We start from the raw sequence: 17,164 nt of genomic DNA, 5'->3' as shown, positions 1-17,164 counted from the left end.
GATGCCTATTGAATGTTCGATGATACAAGAAGTCTGATTGCCTCGATTAATCATTAATCTATCCTCCATCTTTCCCAGATATGTGTTGATGAGTGATGGCGGCGAGATATCCGATGTCGTAAACTCAAAGGCGGCTGGGGCTGAACGGTCAAGAACGGTGATTGGTTGCAATCTTCCTGTCACGATCGGGGATACCTAGCTTCTGCAGCAGCCACCACATTCTCCCTTTCAATGGGGAGATTCGTTCCGTCAAAGTAGGAGATCCTTTGTGGCTGAGAAAGTCTCAAAGACGGCGCTCAATCGTATGATTGGCTATCAGAATTACCGTGTGCTGCTTTGGGCATCCCTTGGCCGCATCGAGTCTAGACCACTTGGCATAGTCATGGCAAATTCGCTGTGTTGCGGGCACATGTAAGCCGTCCTTAGACAATTCTCCTCTTAAGGTTCGTTGGTCGATCAATATCGGCCAAGTGGGATATACTAGAGCCCTTGTCCCTGGTGAGATTTTGAGACGGGAGCTTGGGAATTGACCGGCGATCCTTCGAAGGATTCTGCCCTACAGCGCTAGTCGGTCAAATCCCAGACGATAGCCGGAACTTCGGAGTGATATCCAGCAGGCAGCGGCAACTTGGGGTTTGGTTTAAAACGGTTTCTCCCCCATCGAAGCTTACGCAAGTTCCAATCTTACATGTTTTCCTCGAAATGGACGCTTCGCATTTGCAACCAAAGCCCGCTGCATCGAGCTCCGACTCCATGTCGTCGAGTCCAGACCCGGCGGATGGGCTTGCCCCGCTGCCGACCGTGTGGCGCGGGAAGAAGAGGTAACTACGCCACACGTGCCACCGTAACGTCGTTCTCGTCTAACATGGGTCTGCAGACTCCCGGGAATGTCTCCCCAGATGGCTACGTTTTCTCTGGGGAAGCGACCACGAGTTAAGCGAAGTTGTGCGGGCAAAGTACGATCGGGCTGCATTACGTGCAAGTAAGTTGCCGCAACATCTTGGCTCGTATTCGATGCTGACCCTGGACGTCTAGACGGCGACACATCAAGTGCGATGAAACTCGTCCCTTTTGTCTGAAATGCACCAAGTCGCCTCGAGGGCCTGGCGTATGTGAAGGTTATGAATTCCAGCAGAAGCAGCCAGATCGTCAAACTCAACCACGCCTAATCATCTCCAAGGGAACTTGGCGGGTCTGGCCTGCTGCTGTCCTCAGGGAACCCGGCTATGAGTCGGCATTCTTCAGCAACCCGCAGGAGAAGGTCTACTTTGACTTTTGGCAGCATCTCGTGGCTAATATCTACCTCTTCCCCAACGACATCATGGTCCGCGTCGTCCCGCAGCTCGCGCGTCGTGAGCCAGCGATCAAGCACGCCGCCCTAGCCATGGCCGGAATGGCCCGCGCCCTCGTCCCATCACTCATCAGGCGGTCCCGGAAGGAACTCCACGCCAACGGACCGCACTATGAGTTCGCTCTACAACAATACGGCCGCGCGATTAAGCTTGTGCGCAGTTCTCAACCATCAAGCGAGAATATGCTCTGGGCCATCGTCTGCTGCGTACTCTTTGTCACGTTCGAGTGTCTCCACGGCGACCGCAACGCAGCACTGTCGCATGTGAATCATGCTTACAAGATGATGGAGACCTACTTCAACCAACGCTCCATGGTCGAGGACGGTCCCGTGACGGACTCCATCCGCGCAGTGTGTGACGATGCTGCGTGGGTGTTTCAGGGTCTGACGATGCAGGCCTGGTCACACAATGTGTTGCACTCCAAGGATGCTACGCAAATCAGCTGGTGTTGTCGGGGCAGCAAGCGTACTTATGCGGTCGAGGAGATGCCAACCGTCTTCACAGATGTCCACATGGCACGGCGTTGGTGGAGGGTCGTGCAGCATTACACGTGTCATAGATGTCCCATCTACACGGAAATGTTTGTCGACGGACTCTCGAAAGAGATGCTGGTGGGCAGCTATGTGCGGCCAGCTCTGTCTCCGAGTCACCTGGATGAGCTGGCCACTGTACTCCCTGAGTTCCTTGGCCATCTACGACGTTGGCAGAATGCCTTTCAAGGTGTCTACGATACCCTGCGGGCGAACCAGGAACAGGATTTCCACGCCTATGTGGATGCCTGTAACTTGCGCGTACAGTACCTCACTCTCTGGACCGATGTCTCAAGTTTGAGTTACAAGGATATCAAGGTGATGATCATGCTGACGCCATCATTCCGCGAAATGGTTCAGCTCAGCCGAATCGTTCTTTCGGCGCAACAGAACTGCGGCGGATGCACTGAGACATTCAGCATGGACAACGGTCCTACTCTACCGTTGTTGATTGTTGCGTGTCGATGCCGAGAAGACAGTGTGAGACGAGAGGCGACAGAGCTGCTGGGCAAGTACCATCGCCGAGACGGGCTTTGGGATAGTAGGGCTTTCCACAGCGTCGCGCTGAAGAATGTGGCGATTGAGAATGAGAACACGGCTGAGGGAGACGATGTTGAGCAGTGGTCACGCATGTCGAGACGCGAGGTGCGCTTCAGTCGCGAGGGGGATGTGTCCGGCAGAATGTTCAGATGGCAGCCGGATGTGAAGGAGTGGAAGCACGTTGAGGAATCTTTGTCGATGATTTGCTGGGAAGTAGTTTCGCCGGCAACATAAGTAGCTTCGTGAATCAATGACTAGGAAGTAGACTAATGCTGACCACCCGTCAAGTGCTGCAAATCACCTGGAACTCGGCTTCAAAAGTTCCTGAATCCATCGTTTCATCTGGCCGACAGATGCCCTTCTCATCACGCAGATGCAGTTCACCGGCCCTCTGCAATATCCAGAGATTCCAACACCACCTTTCTCATGTCCGAGGTGATGGAAATATGATCGAGACTGTCGCGGGTGGCCCAAATCCCCATCGAGTGCTCCTTCTTCTCAACTTGGAACTCTGTTCCTTCGACAGTAACTACGTAGCTCAGCTGGAGAGCATGGCGCTTCACGATCTTCTCTTACTCCTGTCGGCGTTCTCTCGATCTTCTCCGTGGTGTATCCGATGCGAGATAACGGAGTGTTAATATCCGATACCTTCATTTTGGTCTCTTCGATAACCTCGCGTATGATGGCGTCACAGATATTTGGGTCCGTTGCGTCGACCTTTCCTTCGGGTATTCCGAAAACGCCTGGATAGTGTTTCTCGTTCGAGTTGCGTTTGAGGAGGAGAAGGATGCTGGGGTTTGAAGTGTCACGTCGCAATATCGCAGTGCCAACTGTCACTTTATCAACTCGGGCAGAATCGCTTGCGGTGAAGTGAAGCTTGGCTTCATCGCGTGACATTGATAAAAAACTCCATGCCTCGTTCGAGTTTATGTTCACCTATAATTACAAGCTTTTTCGTGACGATCTTCCAGACTTCAGACGTCGACCAGTCCCGAGTGGTACTGACATGCAAGTGAAGTAGACGAGGACGAAAGGAGAAAATGAGGTAAAGAAGGGCAGCGGAAAATCGAACTTTATGACTACGTTGGTCACAGTTCGCACTAAGGGGAGTAGTAGTAATAAGGTGCTAGTGAGCCTTCTGACCTAGTGTGGCCGCGAAAATGTAGAGCTATCAAGGTAGAAGAACCCTTTGGACTTTATGACTGCATGTGATGGCTATATAAAGGCATTGCTACATGCCTTCCAAGCATTATTTTGAAAGATTTAGAAACTAGCACTGTCGTAAACCACATATTGTCCAACCCACTAGTGGAGTTCTTCTATCTTAAAAAGAGGCGGCCGCAAGATAGGTTTTGATCCTTGATTACGTTCACAGAGTTCCTGCAGCTCCGCACCGTCTTCTTGGAGCCAAATGGGAAGAAAATCCCGAAGTAACACATCAAAACCCTTTGCACCGCTTTCTTCATATGTGTTGGCATGCCTCATTTCGGACCAGATCCTTGAGGAGTCATCAAGAAAATCGTTTTCATCCCCGTAGTAGAAACTGCTAGCTTCGTGCCACTGGGACGCATCATGCCACCAGAGGAATATTCTATCGCTCTCGACGTGGACCCAAACGATGGGGTCCGCACCATGGAGTAAAAAAAGCCTGAGGTAGGGCACCCATGATTTGAAAAGGACTATGTTGGCGATGGATACAATAATCCATGATCGCCAGCAAGTTAAACTCATCTTCGATCGAGTTGTGAGTAGAGATAGCCCATTAGGATCTGCCCCTGCTTCAAAACATTTGGAGATATACTCGCATGTCCTCATTTCATATGATGTCTTTGTCCAGTCCTTTTCGAAGGGAAAATCAAAGATCTCAGGTAGGCAGAAGTCCAGAAGCATGTTGTAATACATGTCCCGTTTGCTTCGACGTCCCAGTTGGTAAAACCCACTATCCAAGCTGATCGGCCATGAGTCTGCCATAAGATCGACGTATACAGCAATACCCAGGCTTCCATCAGTCTCTATGGCGTAAAGTAGTTCGGATAGATCGAGTTGAAACGTCACTGCCCGATTTATGTATGGTCCGATGCTTGGAGTCGGGGTTTGAACTTTCAGAATGCGGATCAGTTCTTCGCAGAAAGTCAGTAGCCGATCTTGGGCCAACTCGCGGAATACAAAGCAAATCCGAACAAAATGCTTTATCCAAGCCGCCATACTTCTCGAGACGAACGACTTGCAGGGACGAGATAGTTTCAAAGATGCCAAGAAAGCCTGGAGTCGGAAATCAGCCAAGTCGAAGGACTGGGCTTCGGCGTCGATGAGACTTTTAATGTGTGGCTGCGACAAGAACTCAAACACGGATCGATGTGTGCACACAACCAGCTCGTTGGAAGGGTGTTCATCATTAAGCTTGCCAGGGTTGTTGTACCACGCATGATTATGCAGAAATGCACCGTCCGCCTTGTCGATGATCTCGAGATGGCCTTCTCGATGGATTCGTGCAGTTCCGTTCTGCAGGCTGCTCTTGATTTCGCTATTGAGATTTTCGTTTATTTTGTACTTGTTCTCGTCCCGCCATTTGATTTGCTCGGAAGCCCGTGTAGACCTCAAGAAGAAGTCACATACACCCCTCATCAACCGTGGTCGATCATCGCCTACAGAAAAGTGTACCTCAAGAAGGCCCATGCAACGTTGGTAGACCAACCGTCTAGCTCTGTCTTGTCTTGAGATCCAACTTCTATCGGCGTCTTTTGTGGTTGAGAAGCTGAAAACGAAGTTGGGATCCTTCTCATAGTCGCCTAAGAACGAAAGTTCTGTGAGTAGCAGGGGAGGACCATGGTAGCCATTACGGGATTTCTTCGCTGCAAGGAGAAGTATTCGCATCGCCCTCATTCTATCCAGTCTGTTGGTGTGAGTCCCATCTCTAATGGAGGCTAGTATAGATGCGAAGAGTTCTTCAAGGCCTACAGGCAATGATTTGAGTCTTGCTTCGAGATCCTCCAGTCGCTCACCGGAAAGAAGATCCCACTTAAGACCTCTCAATGTAATCTTTACCCAGAGAAACACGCCTTCGGCTTTGTTCTTGATCTGATCTACGAGATGCTCAACTCCTGGGTTCTCCGAAGAATATGATCTGAAGTCTTCATTGTCGGATAATTCACTGTTGATGTACGCTTCGATATCTCGGCTCGTAATGTCTTGCAGGCGAATTCCAGGGCAGTTGACTAGCCTCTGTCGAAAGACCTCCCATTCACGGCTTGAAACGCACAGTTTTATATCTTCTGGGACACTCTTAGACCAATTGCGAAGCATCTTCATCATTTTGTCGTGGTCTCCATCAAATTCATCTAGGCCGTCGATGAAGATTGCAATCTTGTGTGTGGAAAAGAACGCCGTGTGTTGCAAAAGATGAGAGAAGGCAGACTCAATCTCGGAGCTCTGGATTGAAAATGCTTTACCTTGAGAAGCTTTACTCCACTGCTTTGGAAACACGGTCTCGAGCAGGGCGGGGGCTTGCTCCAGAATAGAGTATGAAAGCGCCCGAAGTAGTCCATCTAATGACTTTTGAGCTGTGGACCCAAGCTTCCAGAAGAAAAAGTTTGCCAAAATCAGCGTCTTTTCTCCAGCCCAGTCTTTGAGATAGGATTCCGTAGCTGTACTTTGGCAGAGGTACTTCATAAGTGTCGATTTTCCTGCACCAGGTTTGCCAGAGATATGGAAGATGCCTCCTCCACGACCTAACCAGTCTATCAGATCTTGTTGTGCTTGAAGCTCTCGAGCAGTTCTTTCTAAGGATATTTGTGACTGATAATCGGAATCCTCGTAGGAAGAGTCGTCTGATGATGTACCAGCGCCCGGTACCTCAAATTGATCGGAGTTCTGGCTGCCTTCGTTCGGCGACTCATTCTCTCCTCGAGACACATGGCCTGAGCCATCGCTGTGGCTGGACTCGGACCCATCGCTCGAATCGAAATCGCTTGTGGACGGTGTGCACGAGCCCAAAAGCCAGGAGAATGTCTTTTCGTGGGCGCGTTCAATCTCATCGAACCTCCTCGTCATGTCACCGACATACAGCTTCTCCAAAATCAAGCGCTGGGCAGTGCTTTCGACAGCCTCCTTCGAGCGGGACAGGATATCGTGGACACTTTCCACCAAACCCGGAACATGTTTCCATAGCTCGATGTTGGACTGCAGCCCCTCGATATTTTTGCCCAAATGCTGCATTTCAGTCGCGTTGATGTGTCCTTGGGCCGAAATTTCATCGAGGCGGCGACTCAATTCCGCTCTAAGCAAATGAAGAATCATTAGTAGGTGCACGCGTCTATTTCCTTGTTGTCTGATCCAAGCTTCTTACCTCGTTATTTGAGTGAGTTGCAAATGGATCCTGGATCTGCAATCATCCAACTCCTTCTGGAGTGTCTCCTTTTCATTCTTCTTCCGAAAGTCCTTGACCATCTTGGATAGAATGTGGCGCTTTTTGGTTGACTTGAGCCCAGCCAGGAGGGTCATCAGCTGAACTGTGTGGCTCTTGTACTCCTCAACAAGATCCAGCAGCTGGGCCTCATTTGTATCCCTTGGCGCACCAATACCCTTCGGAGTGAGTCCCGCGACGTGCTCCTCGATAAGCTTAACCCGACGCTCCAGATCAGCATTGTCTTTGAACGTCGCGGACCCGGTCCGCCCAATCTCCCGTGCCACCGTAACATTCTCGGCCGCGAAGTCGACGAACGTGATGATGGCACTGACGAGGCCGATGATCTCGAGTGGGGTCATATTTCCGTAGCGTCAGGGTCGTAAAGCCAACAAGGGGGAGGAAGGAAGGTGCTGCCAAGTTGCGTAACAGTGCAATTGCGTCTGGGGCCTCAAAGCGCGCATCCGCCAGGAGCACGTGGGAGTATTTCGTCGCCAAACGTTGTCGAGAAACGAGGTGAAGCGATCGAAAGTGAGGGGTATTTGGGCGAAACGTGACTGGGAGGGGAATAACAAGAAAGTCGTCTTGAAGCAGGCTCACTGTCCGACGATTCTGCCTGCAGGATACGTCTTGAACGGGCCAATGATGGCAAGAGCTGAAGCGACGAGGTTGCTGCAAGTTGCTATTCTCGGTGTGAATCTGACCAATCGCAGCTTCCATTCTGAAAGTGAGGCATACTTCCCATGCGACCAACGGCGAGACGACATTGCCTCTTCTCTTGTGCTACCTATAAGCTACCCCGTCGTTGGTACTGTCCTAAGTATCTCATTAATTGCTAGAGTTGTCATTACATCCGTCTCTAGTCTTTCTCTAACTTTTATTTTATGTCTGATTATTCGTGGACGAATATGGGGTGAAAAGGGTGGGATAGCTATACTATATAAATAGGTATATACATATGTATTGATGCTATCTGGCAGCATGGGACATTTTATCTCACAGCTGTGACGTTTGATGAGATAAAAGAATTCATCTCTACTACAGTCACACCCCTTCACTGACCTTCGTACGCCCTTAATCCGAATCAATCACGATAACCTCAACCTCCCGTACTTCCTTCGAGACACGTGTTGATACCTCCGCCTCATCCCTCTTCCCAAACTCCATCTTCAACCGAGCCTCCAACCACCCACCAAATCCAGCAAACATCCCAACCCCCTTCCACCTCTCGCAAAACGCCCTCATAACCTCCATCCTCTCCTTCTCAACCTCCCTCATCCTCCCCTCCATCCACCTCCCGCCCCTTCCCCCCTCAACAACACCCATCTCCCCCAAACCCCATATGAACTTAGCCTCACAAACAGGACAAAAGTACGGCGGCTGTCTCGAATCCTCACCTAACCCTCCCGTACCCTGCATGACGCAAGCGTAGTACACACAATGATCCATCCCAAGACAGTGACCAACCTCATGAACCGCTGTCCTAGCAACACGTGAAAACCACATGCCGTACAAATCCTCCTCCGCCTGCTTCTTATTCCGCGACACCTCCCTCGGAACAAGAACGTTCCTCGACACAGAAATAGCAGCGCCCATAGCCGTCCCCTTCACCTTCCTCAAATCAACAAGAACCTCCTCACCACCGCCCTCCTTCTTCCCCTTGCCCTTCCCTTTACTCCCCCTCTCATCCACCTCCATCCCACCTCCCCCCTCTCTCACCCTCTCCATCTCCTCCTGCTCCTCCCACCACTCACACGCCTCCCTCACAAACCGCCCACAATGACTCGCAGGCCACCCATGCCCCCTCTCCACACCCATAACCCCATCCATCGCCGGCCGATACCGAAACGAACTCACAGTACAAATCCGACTACCCCCAAACGCCCGTCCACAACAAAAGTCATCATCTTCGTCTTCGTATAGATCCTGCGCGATAAGCATACACGCGGCATACGCGTCGCCCGGGAGAACCCCTGAGAGGGCGTCGAGGAGGTCGTTGAGGTTGAGTTGGTATTTTGCAAAGTCGTCGGGTGACGGGCGACATCTGATTCCGACGACGGAAGATCCTGTTGCGAGACCAATCATGAATGTCTTCTTCTCCTTCGCCTTCCCCCGAGGAACGCCCTCATCATCCCACTTGACAAACCTAAACGCAGTAGGAAGAACCTTCGCCGGAAGAGGATGATAAAACGCCTCAAAATACGAGACCACATCCTCCACCTTCGGCTGCTCCAAGCCATCCGCCGTACCGCCCTCCAAAACAGGAACCTCCCACTCCCTCATAAACCCAACTTCCCCCTCGACACCCGGAAAATCGGCAACATACAAAGTCTTCCTCCCTCCTGTAATCCGATTCCTCCACTCCCCGGAAGCCCACGCCCGCAAACTCTGCGGCGGATACCGCGGTTCCAGCGCGAGGTCGTCGTCGGGGAGGACAAGCGGGCCGGGAAAAGTGGAGGGGTCAGGCGGTGCGGGGACGTCAGATCCGGAGCCGGATCCGGCGCTGCGGCCGGGGTTGGAGTTGGGGTCGGGATTGGAGGTACCAGCATCGGCATCGGCAACCGGGATAACCCTCCCAGACCTCGTAGTCGCCGCGACACGTTTCTCAACGGGTACGCGGAGGAACCCTGCCCTGGAGCGGCCGTAGGCTGAGGCGTCGACGACGATGGATGTGTGTTGGCATGTTTTGGGCTGTTTTCGGGGCGCCATGGTTATGTGAATTTGTAAGGTGGACGGTCGAGATTCCAAAGCGCTGACGGGAGATGCGGTGAGTTGCCTTATAGACGTCGTCCTCAACTCTCACGTTTATCGGCTTTGCTGTGCCGTAGGATGAGTCATAAACGAAATCCCAAGTTCAAAAGCTCGACTTCACCATTGTTCACGAAGCGATTCACGAAGACGTTGAGACGATACTTGGTGGGGGGGCCCAAACGACCCCGCTTTCGGCGCTGCTGCCTACGATCCGGAAAAGCCACCAGACTCAAGTCGCCCTCTGCTGCCAATCTTTCACCTCACCTAACCTCACCTTACCTTGCCTCGAATTACCTGGGCTTGCTAGCTAGCTCCTCAAGTCCATAAACCGTCTACCTAGAACAGTCCGCCTCGCGAATGTCGAAAGCGAACCATGCAGCCTTGCCTTACGTTTCGCAATTCATCCCAGTGCGAACCATACTCAAAGTTCCCAGGGACGTGAGAGAGACAGAGACGCCTCGTCCTGTTTGCGCCTCCGTCGCCCAAGAGCATCACATCCAAACCCACAATACCTCCCTCGCAACGCCGTCATTCGCAGCTCTCAGGCGTATACCAGACCATGCCCCCGAATCAACAACAACGAGCAAAAGACCGAGGAATTCATGCAAAAGCGAAAGGACGTCCGGGAAAGCCTCTTACATCACATCCCATCCGGGCAAAGCGTCTCGGTCCCAAAGAACCTACAAACCCTCACATATCCTATCCCTCTCTCACCTTCAAAGATGCCACAGCTCAACCTACCTTCGGACCCGGCATCCGCGGAATCTCTCCCCGTTAGGCCTGCCAAACCCTCAGACGAGGGGGGGGGGGGGGCAAAATACTGCTCACGCTCATGCTCAGACAGCGACAGACAGGCGCATAGATCCTCTCGAACCCTCAATCTTCAACCCTCAAAGCTCTACCCGCGGAGAGAACCCTTATCAGTCTTTTCAACCAGCAGCCCAGCTAAGGTAAGGAACCGTGGGCACCAAACGGGAATAAAAAAGGGACCAACAAAGGGTAGTCAAAACGCCCACCAGCACAAAGAGCGAGAAGGGAAGAGACACCCGCGCTCGGCCAGGTCTGGACCTCATCCTCTGTTGCTGCCTCGAGGCTTGTGCCCTTCTGCCCAGTGTCTCGCAGCATTCCGTGCATGTGCCGCGCGAATCGACATGTCGCCTCCGATGTCGCGCTTGCGCTTGAGCAAACAACTCAGCATAGACCTCTTCCTCCTTCTTCTTCCTCCTCCTCTTCTCTGGGATAATTATGTTGCAACGGATAGACTCACTCATAACCACAAAAGAGCGATGCCGCGCCCGCACCGCCGGGACCGCAAATCCTTCCTCCTGCAACCACATGGACCGCGCGACCCCACCACCGCAGGACTACCGTCCGTCCCGCAATCCACATCCGCCGTCCGCACCCGCCGGGTCTATCGCAGCGTGGCATGCCGAACCTGTCTCCCCGTCGCGTCTATTGCAGAATCTGGCATCGCTCCTCCTTCGCTCTCCGGAACCAAGCCTCATCTTTTCGCGGGATAATTATCCCAAGAGCAATGATCGTGTCAATGCCACTCTCAAAAGACAAAGAGTCCGAGCCTTCAGGACTCACCAAGGCCCAGTCGCTCACCGATCAAGCTTGACCCATCAAACGCCCGCCATCTCTGCCCTTCCCGCTCGTCCCGAGGCACACTACACTGCCCATCAATCAACATCTCGTCACCGATTGCGCGCCCCGTCCCATCCCGTGGTTTGCCTCCCGTTGGCCGGGCGAATGACGCGACGCCACAACATACTTGGACATCCAGAAGCTAAATAGCAACCAGGCCTTGATGTATGCCTTCTGCCTCGGGGGTAAATTCCTCCAATCCATCCCCCTTGATGATTCGCGCGCATTGAGGTTGTCCCACATCCAGTCGAGTAGTCGCAGCCAACCATGCCTCGGTAGAAGTTTGTACGCGTCGTCGCGCGAAAGGAACCAAAAAAGCTAGACCGTCGCAAAATCTCGTGTAAAATATTAGTGACAACCCAAAGAACCATGAAAACACACACAAAGTGTGTAAGCTCACCACACCATACGCGTCGTCGCCCGCGTCGCGGTTGGGAGTTCTCGACTCTGTAAGAGCAAAGCGCAAAAAAGTTTCCCGGCTCTGAAACCAGCCCGTCTTTCCCCGGAATCCCACCTCCGCGAACCGCGGCACCAACCACTCTGACCGAGCGCATCCCACCCGCATCAACCGTGGTGAACACCCAACACCAACGTCCACACCCCCTCCATCCCGTCCTTTCCCCCCCACGGAGGAGAGACGAACGGTCACCCCAACGAACAGATGCCGTCTGCAGAACATGAGATTATTTCGTCTCTTCTCACCATGACGGGAGGAGCGCAGAGTTCAGCTCGCACGTCGCAGGGTCCTGCTCGTGCCTGAACCTAAAAAAGAAGACAAAAGAGCCCTGTCCTGCGATGCTGCACCCGAGGCACAAATCGGACGTGGCATCGCTGCTGGCCACACGTGGTCCAATGGGGGAGCGAGGGTACCTGGCCAGTGACGGGATGTGATGTGATGGCCGCGGCGGCAACATCACCACCAGCAGCAGCCGTGGCATCGTGTCGAAGGATCACCCTCATTCCCGATAGTTGTTGAGCGGCAAAGTAGCAGTGCACTGCGTTGTGCCTGACATGCCGTTGGGCAAATCCTTTCCCCCGTCCGCGGACTACCGCCAACGGCCACGACGCTGCATCTCGAAGGGTGCCAGTTACAAGACGTTGCGTCGTCACCAACGACTTGCCCTTCACCGGTTGGGCCTCAGGTGAAGTTACAATACAAACCGGACCAGGGCCTTACCAGTTGGTAGCATTCTCTCGATCTGCCTAGGCCGGACCGAAAAGTGAACCCAGCTCGAGGTTTCCGCAACCAAAGTTTATCGCTCGATATTCCCCATCAGTGCGCCGTCGTCCCCTTACCCCGAGATCACATATCGATCGATTCCGGGGTTTCGAATGTCTCGCAGCGAAAAGCACAGCATCTCCTTGGTAAGACGTAGTAAGGTAGAAAGTAATCTGCTGCTTTCTTCTTATCGCGGGTTGACGGGCGATCACGGGGTCTCAGACATTGGTGGCGCCGAACCTTTGCATCAGCCCGCAGCATTCCTCGGTCCCGAAAGGATAAAGATGAAAAAGAATTCCCCGATTGAGCGTGCGCGCGCGCCAGTCCAAGCTGCCACGAGGGCGCAGTCTGTGAGGTACGGGTGGTTATTTGGAATTAGCATCGAATCCTCTGCTCTACATGCGCCTCGGTGTAAGTCAAACATAGGGCAGACAAGAGTCCCAACGCGCAAGACTCGGCCATTCGCCTTTTCGCGCGCAAGTTGCTGTCGCTTTCCTCTTCTATTGGCCAGTCCGGGCTTCAATGTCGGATTCTGGTCTTGCTGGCCCTGTTGAGTAAGGTATTATTGATTTGACTTTGACGCTGCAGCGCCCTTCCTTTGAATGGAGAAACGCAAAGAAGAGAAAGACTCTTCCATAGCTCCAAAGCGGGAATTGGCTTTTCATTCCTCTCTCTCAATTGACTTTTCAGCCCTCAAAAGCGCCATGAAGTGTTTCCCAGGCATCGCCGCCACCCACCCCAATATCGGGGATCCTTGGAATCCAAGTCATCGTCGCAGGAATGTTCCTCTAAAGATTTTGACAGCTATTTGCGGTCACATCGAATTCCAGCCATGCTCCCGCTTTGGGAACACTCGCCCGTGCACACACGCAATCGTGACACCAACTGTTGGCGCCGATGTCTCCCGCAACGCCTCGTGGCATCGTGCGACGGAGTCCCAAAAGAAACACCCCATTCTTTGCCACACGCCGCACCATGACGATGGATGGCCTGGAATGAGAGGCGAAACCGCCCAGAAGCGCACCGAGCTTTCCGGTAGGAAGGCCGGGAACTTCGTGGTCTTCTGTCTAGGCGGCCTGTTTGACCCGAACCGCCTAAAGGCCATCCATGTCTTGTTGAAGACGACCTTTCATCTCATTGAACGAGTAAATCATCCACCTTGTGAAATTATTCGCCGTTATTTCCCTCGTATCTGCCGGCATCAACTGTTGGGAGTTTAAGTAGACCCGTGAACCATCATCATTACCAAATAGAGGAGGGGGCGCACGCGACATCAGCATCATCCAGGTGTCGACAGCCTGGTTCCGAGGGAACTGTAAGCCGCTTCAACGGATGGCTTACAGGTAAGGACGCCACGCCCCTCGCTAGCCACCCTCTTTCATCCCAAACATAGAAGTAACCTACCGCCACTGTATCATCCGAATTTGGATTCCGTCGGGACCGGAGAGTGAAAATTCTGATCCCTTTTTTGCCTTTTTCTGTTGAGATTCGAGTGCCGACCTTGGCTTGACGGCTTGCCTGCGGTGATGGGTCTGTGGCTTGCCGCCGACCGATGACTTCGAACTTCGAGAAAAGTCTCGCCGCATGCAGATTTTCCCAAACCGCTGATGTCCAACTGTAAGAATGGAAGTACCTTTTCCATTTCTTCTTCTTCTTCTTCCTGTTTGGCCGAGTCCAGACCGGTCCAAAGGCACCGATCTTCCACGCACCCAGGCTCAGCTCAAAGGCCAAAGAAGACTCAGGCGAGCCTCCGCATCGGCCTTCTGTTCGGTCATAATCCCCCGTCAGAAATTCAGAATCATCGGGCCCCCACCCGGTCAGCCGGCTTCGTTCCCTGACATGGATGTATGCAACTTTTTCCAGTTCACATGTGAAGTGGGCACAGCGAAGAGGCTGTTGGATGAGGGATCCTTCTTCCTGTGGGCTTCCTCGATGCAACCGTACTGACAGAGAAAAGAATTGGGCGGTACTGCTGCAAGGTGAGGCTTCCACGCGCGCTTCTACCGGAGCCCTAAGGCTAGAGCCCAGGCACCGGATGGTATCCGTCATGCCCGTCACCGGCCACCCGTGTCTTCCCCTCTCGCTTCCGTCCCCTCTGCATTTGGTAATTCAGCATCGGCGAATGGACTGCCAATCCAACCCTCCATCAGGGCACGACTAATGCAAGGGACGTAAGACCAAGGGGGAAAAAACCTCATCTCCAATCCAGGTACCGCACCGGCGGGCTTGAGAATATCGACTCAACAAGTGCGTGCAGACTGCAGAGATTGTGACGCTGCACACCCTCTTCCGTACACTAGACACGGCTGCACCAGTTAGGTGTAGTAGATGCAAGCTTTGGGTACAATCAATGGCTGTGCTCTCATGAGGGTGTCGAACCCCAGGTGCCTCGGTCGGCCAGGTTCTGACCGGCCCCAAATTTCTCGAGGCTGGCCCGTCTCCGGTCGACGGCGCAGCCTCGAGGACTATTGGGGCAAGCGCCCACGAGATTTGCGCCGCTTGCCGGCTTCGAGAGGGGCGAACAGGTAGACCGAAGACCGAAGACCGTTGGAGTGAAAGCTCTCGCCTTCGCTACACATTTTGCCCAATGACAGGCAAAAGGGACGAGAGCCAACGGAAATAGCAGAATGGGCTCCCTGGCCCGCACAAGAGAACCCCATCCATCGTGATTATGATACAATCACATCTCATTAGATCGATTAGCCAACAAGATGTCGTCAGATCTTAGGAGGCAATGGTTGGGCGTGCCATGTCCCTATCTGGTTCCACCGGGGCTGGCCGGTATCCCTCTTCGCGAACCACGCCGTTTGCTGAGTGAACTAGGGCTTGAGCTCAGCGGCGTATGTACGGACGGTGTTAGGTCAAGTCAGAGGTACCAGGCAAAAGTGTCGAGCATGCAATAAGCGAGCAAGCCTGTTCCGCTGCAGCAAGGAAGGATCTGTAGCCCCACCTTGAAATTCCACCGGCAGGCCCAGATGAAGTGATTCGAGAGACGAAAGCATCCGATGTGCTACGGCACTGTGGATGGTTAAAATTTCTCGTGCCGGGAGGAGCTCTCGCCAAACCCGCCGTATATGCAGGTCGGCCGGTATACTCAGAAGCCACATCCCTTCAGTTAACGACTGGAAACATTTTCGGGCGGCACCGAAGCCAGGTGGATAGCGAGTATGAGACATATTGCTACGTAAGGTAGGAAGACTTCGTTTGTAGAGATGGACTTTTAGGCAAGAAGGTCATAGCGAGAAATTGCGCAGACCGGAGGAGAAGAAGAAGTTTCGTTGCGAGTTCTCGCGGTTATCAGCCAACTTCTCAGTGACGGCTGGATATTACGGCCGTTAACGCGCTGAACCAGGCGAGAGAGATGTGGGAGCTCTCTCCGTACAGCGAGGAGAAGAGTCTGTCGGAATAGTGAGACGTTACGAATGCATTGGCGATTCTTAGGGATAACTGTGCTCTTGTCTAAGCTTCGCAGTGGCCCGCCCTTGTGCCATACGGCTTTGATGTTGTGCCGGTGCTGTGGCATCTATCCTTGAGACGGGAGTAACAAGACGGGAGGCAGGATAGGAAGGACGAGCCGACCAGCGTTGTCATCCGTGGAGCCACCTGATAGTGAGACTGGCCCCTAGACCTCGATATCTTTGCGAGACGTGGAACAGAGTTTGCTTCCAAGGTAGATGACGATGCTGGAAGCCGCATGTGGTGCCATTATCCGAGAAGAAGCAATGATGGGGCGGCCAGAAAACGAGGTAGCATTCGAGTCGTTGCTGAAAATTCAAAATTTAGAAGTTGGCCAAAGTGGAGGATCCTTGTTCAGAATGTTGGTGGATAATGCCGGACACACGTGGTATCGGAGCTCAGACCTGCGAGTTGAGACTTGAGAGGGGCTCCGCGTCGTGATCTTTGCTCCAAGGTCGCAGTGTGATGCTAGGGGGCTGTACCCGTAGCATTCCTTTCCTTAAGGCAACATATGCAGCGCTGACGGGGGCAGTGCCAATTCGGAGCAGGGTGCAGCTGTCAAAGAGAGGGCTGAGATGTCGATGTCCAAGAAGAACATGCTTCTGTTCATGAAAACGCGGAAAGTGGTGGGTGCAAAATGACTCTCGATGCTGAATGAGTCTGGCCATGATGAAAGCACGATGTGACCGTGATGCCGGCAAGCTGATTCAAATTAAGCGTCGTCGATATGGCGAACTCAAAGCCGGCCCGCCTTTTCCCAAGCTGCTTGTTGAATCTTGGAGCCGTCGGGAGCCTCAAACCAGTACGTATAGGTAGCCGTCCACGGAGTATTCGATTAGGTGTGTACTCGTCGTTCAGCCAGAAACCGGAAGGGATCGACAAGCTGCGAGTCAACAAATGCCTGCTTTGACACATCCCAATGAGGCGAGGTAAAAGGAGATGATCTCGCGACTCCGGGAACATGGCTTGCCCATGTCCGTTGCCCAGGCGAACTGGCATACCGGTCGAGGCGCTTCCGGGACTTCGGGGCAGTACTATATCTAGCGGCGAAAGACAGGGAGAGGACGTTCGTTCTACCCCACCCCTGTAGCAGACGTGAGTACGACAAGATGGGCGCCAAGCGCTTGACTGGCCAAGATCCAGAAATCCACCTGATAGAAGCAGAGTCATTCACCAAGTTCCATCCATCCCGCCAGCCTCAAAGGAGGCGCTTCGTTGCCCTGAGTGAGGCTGCCAGCGTTTCGCTACAATATTCTGAATTTGCGAC

General features: G+C 53.1%; 7 protein-coding genes across 7 annotated transcripts; 4 read left to right on the top strand and 3 right to left on the bottom strand.

The window, feature by feature from the left end:
• Positions 1 to 702: 702 nt before the first annotated feature.
• CTAM01_05019 (uncharacterized protein) lies at positions 703 to 2,656 on the top strand (the record flags this gene model as incomplete). Its single annotated transcript, XM_060521049.1, has 3 exons — positions 703 to 821; positions 878 to 982; positions 1,036 to 2,656. 3 exons carry the CDS (start codon positions 703 to 705, stop codon positions 2,654 to 2,656), a joined length of 1,845 nt encoding a protein of 614 aa, XP_060384418.1.
• Positions 2,657 to 5,258: 2,602 nt separating this feature from the next.
• On the bottom strand, positions 5,259 to 7,186 carry CTAM01_05018 (uncharacterized protein; the record flags this gene model as incomplete). The annotated part of the gene is made up of 3 exons (XM_060521048.1): positions 5,259 to 5,306; positions 5,381 to 6,698; positions 6,768 to 7,186. The coding sequence occupies 3 exons, from the start codon at positions 7,184 to 7,186 to the stop codon at positions 5,259 to 5,261; spliced, it is 1,785 nt and encodes a 594-aa protein (XP_060384417.1).
• Positions 7,187 to 7,898: 712 nt separating this feature from the next.
• Positions 7,899 to 9,533, bottom strand: CTAM01_05017 (uncharacterized protein; the record flags this gene model as incomplete). The annotated part of the gene is made up of 1 exon (XM_060521047.1): positions 7,899 to 9,533. One exon carries the CDS (start codon positions 9,531 to 9,533, stop codon positions 7,899 to 7,901), a length of 1,635 nt encoding a protein of 544 aa, XP_060384416.1.
• Positions 9,534 to 9,932: 399 nt separating this feature from the next.
• CTAM01_05016 (uncharacterized protein) lies at positions 9,933 to 10,529 on the top strand (the record flags this gene model as incomplete). The annotated part of the gene is made up of 1 exon (XM_060521046.1): positions 9,933 to 10,529. The coding sequence occupies one exon, from the start codon at positions 9,933 to 9,935 to the stop codon at positions 10,527 to 10,529; it is 597 nt and encodes a 198-aa protein (XP_060384415.1).
• A 332-nt stretch (positions 10,530 to 10,861) lies between these two features.
• Positions 10,862 to 11,095, top strand: CTAM01_05015 (uncharacterized protein; the record flags this gene model as incomplete). Its single annotated transcript, XM_060521045.1, has 1 exon — positions 10,862 to 11,095. One exon carries the CDS (start codon positions 10,862 to 10,864, stop codon positions 11,093 to 11,095), a length of 234 nt encoding a protein of 77 aa, XP_060384414.1.
• Positions 11,096 to 11,946: 851 nt separating this feature from the next.
• CTAM01_05014 (uncharacterized protein) lies at positions 11,947 to 12,136 on the bottom strand (the record flags this gene model as incomplete). The annotated part of the gene is made up of 2 exons (XM_060521044.1): positions 11,947 to 11,978; positions 12,040 to 12,136. 2 exons carry the CDS (start codon positions 12,134 to 12,136, stop codon positions 11,947 to 11,949), a joined length of 129 nt encoding a protein of 42 aa, XP_060384413.1.
• Positions 12,137 to 13,145: 1,009 nt separating this feature from the next.
• On the top strand, positions 13,146 to 13,834 carry CTAM01_05013 (uncharacterized protein; the record flags this gene model as incomplete). Its single annotated transcript, XM_060521043.1, has 2 exons — positions 13,146 to 13,586; positions 13,739 to 13,834. The coding sequence occupies 2 exons, from the start codon at positions 13,146 to 13,148 to the stop codon at positions 13,832 to 13,834; spliced, it is 537 nt and encodes a 178-aa protein (XP_060384412.1).
• Positions 13,835 to 17,164: the final 3,330 nt, after the last annotated feature.

Source organism: Colletotrichum tamarilloi (genome assembly GCF_030869305.1).
Source record: "Colletotrichum tamarilloi strain Tom-12 chromosome Unknown Scaffold_12.1, whole genome shotgun sequence".
In the NCBI taxonomy this organism is placed as follows: Eukaryota; Fungi; Ascomycota; class Sordariomycetes; order Glomerellales; family Glomerellaceae; genus Colletotrichum; species Colletotrichum tamarilloi.
Note: the sequence above shows the minus strand (reverse complement) of the source record. Positions and strands in the feature narration are given on the sequence as shown.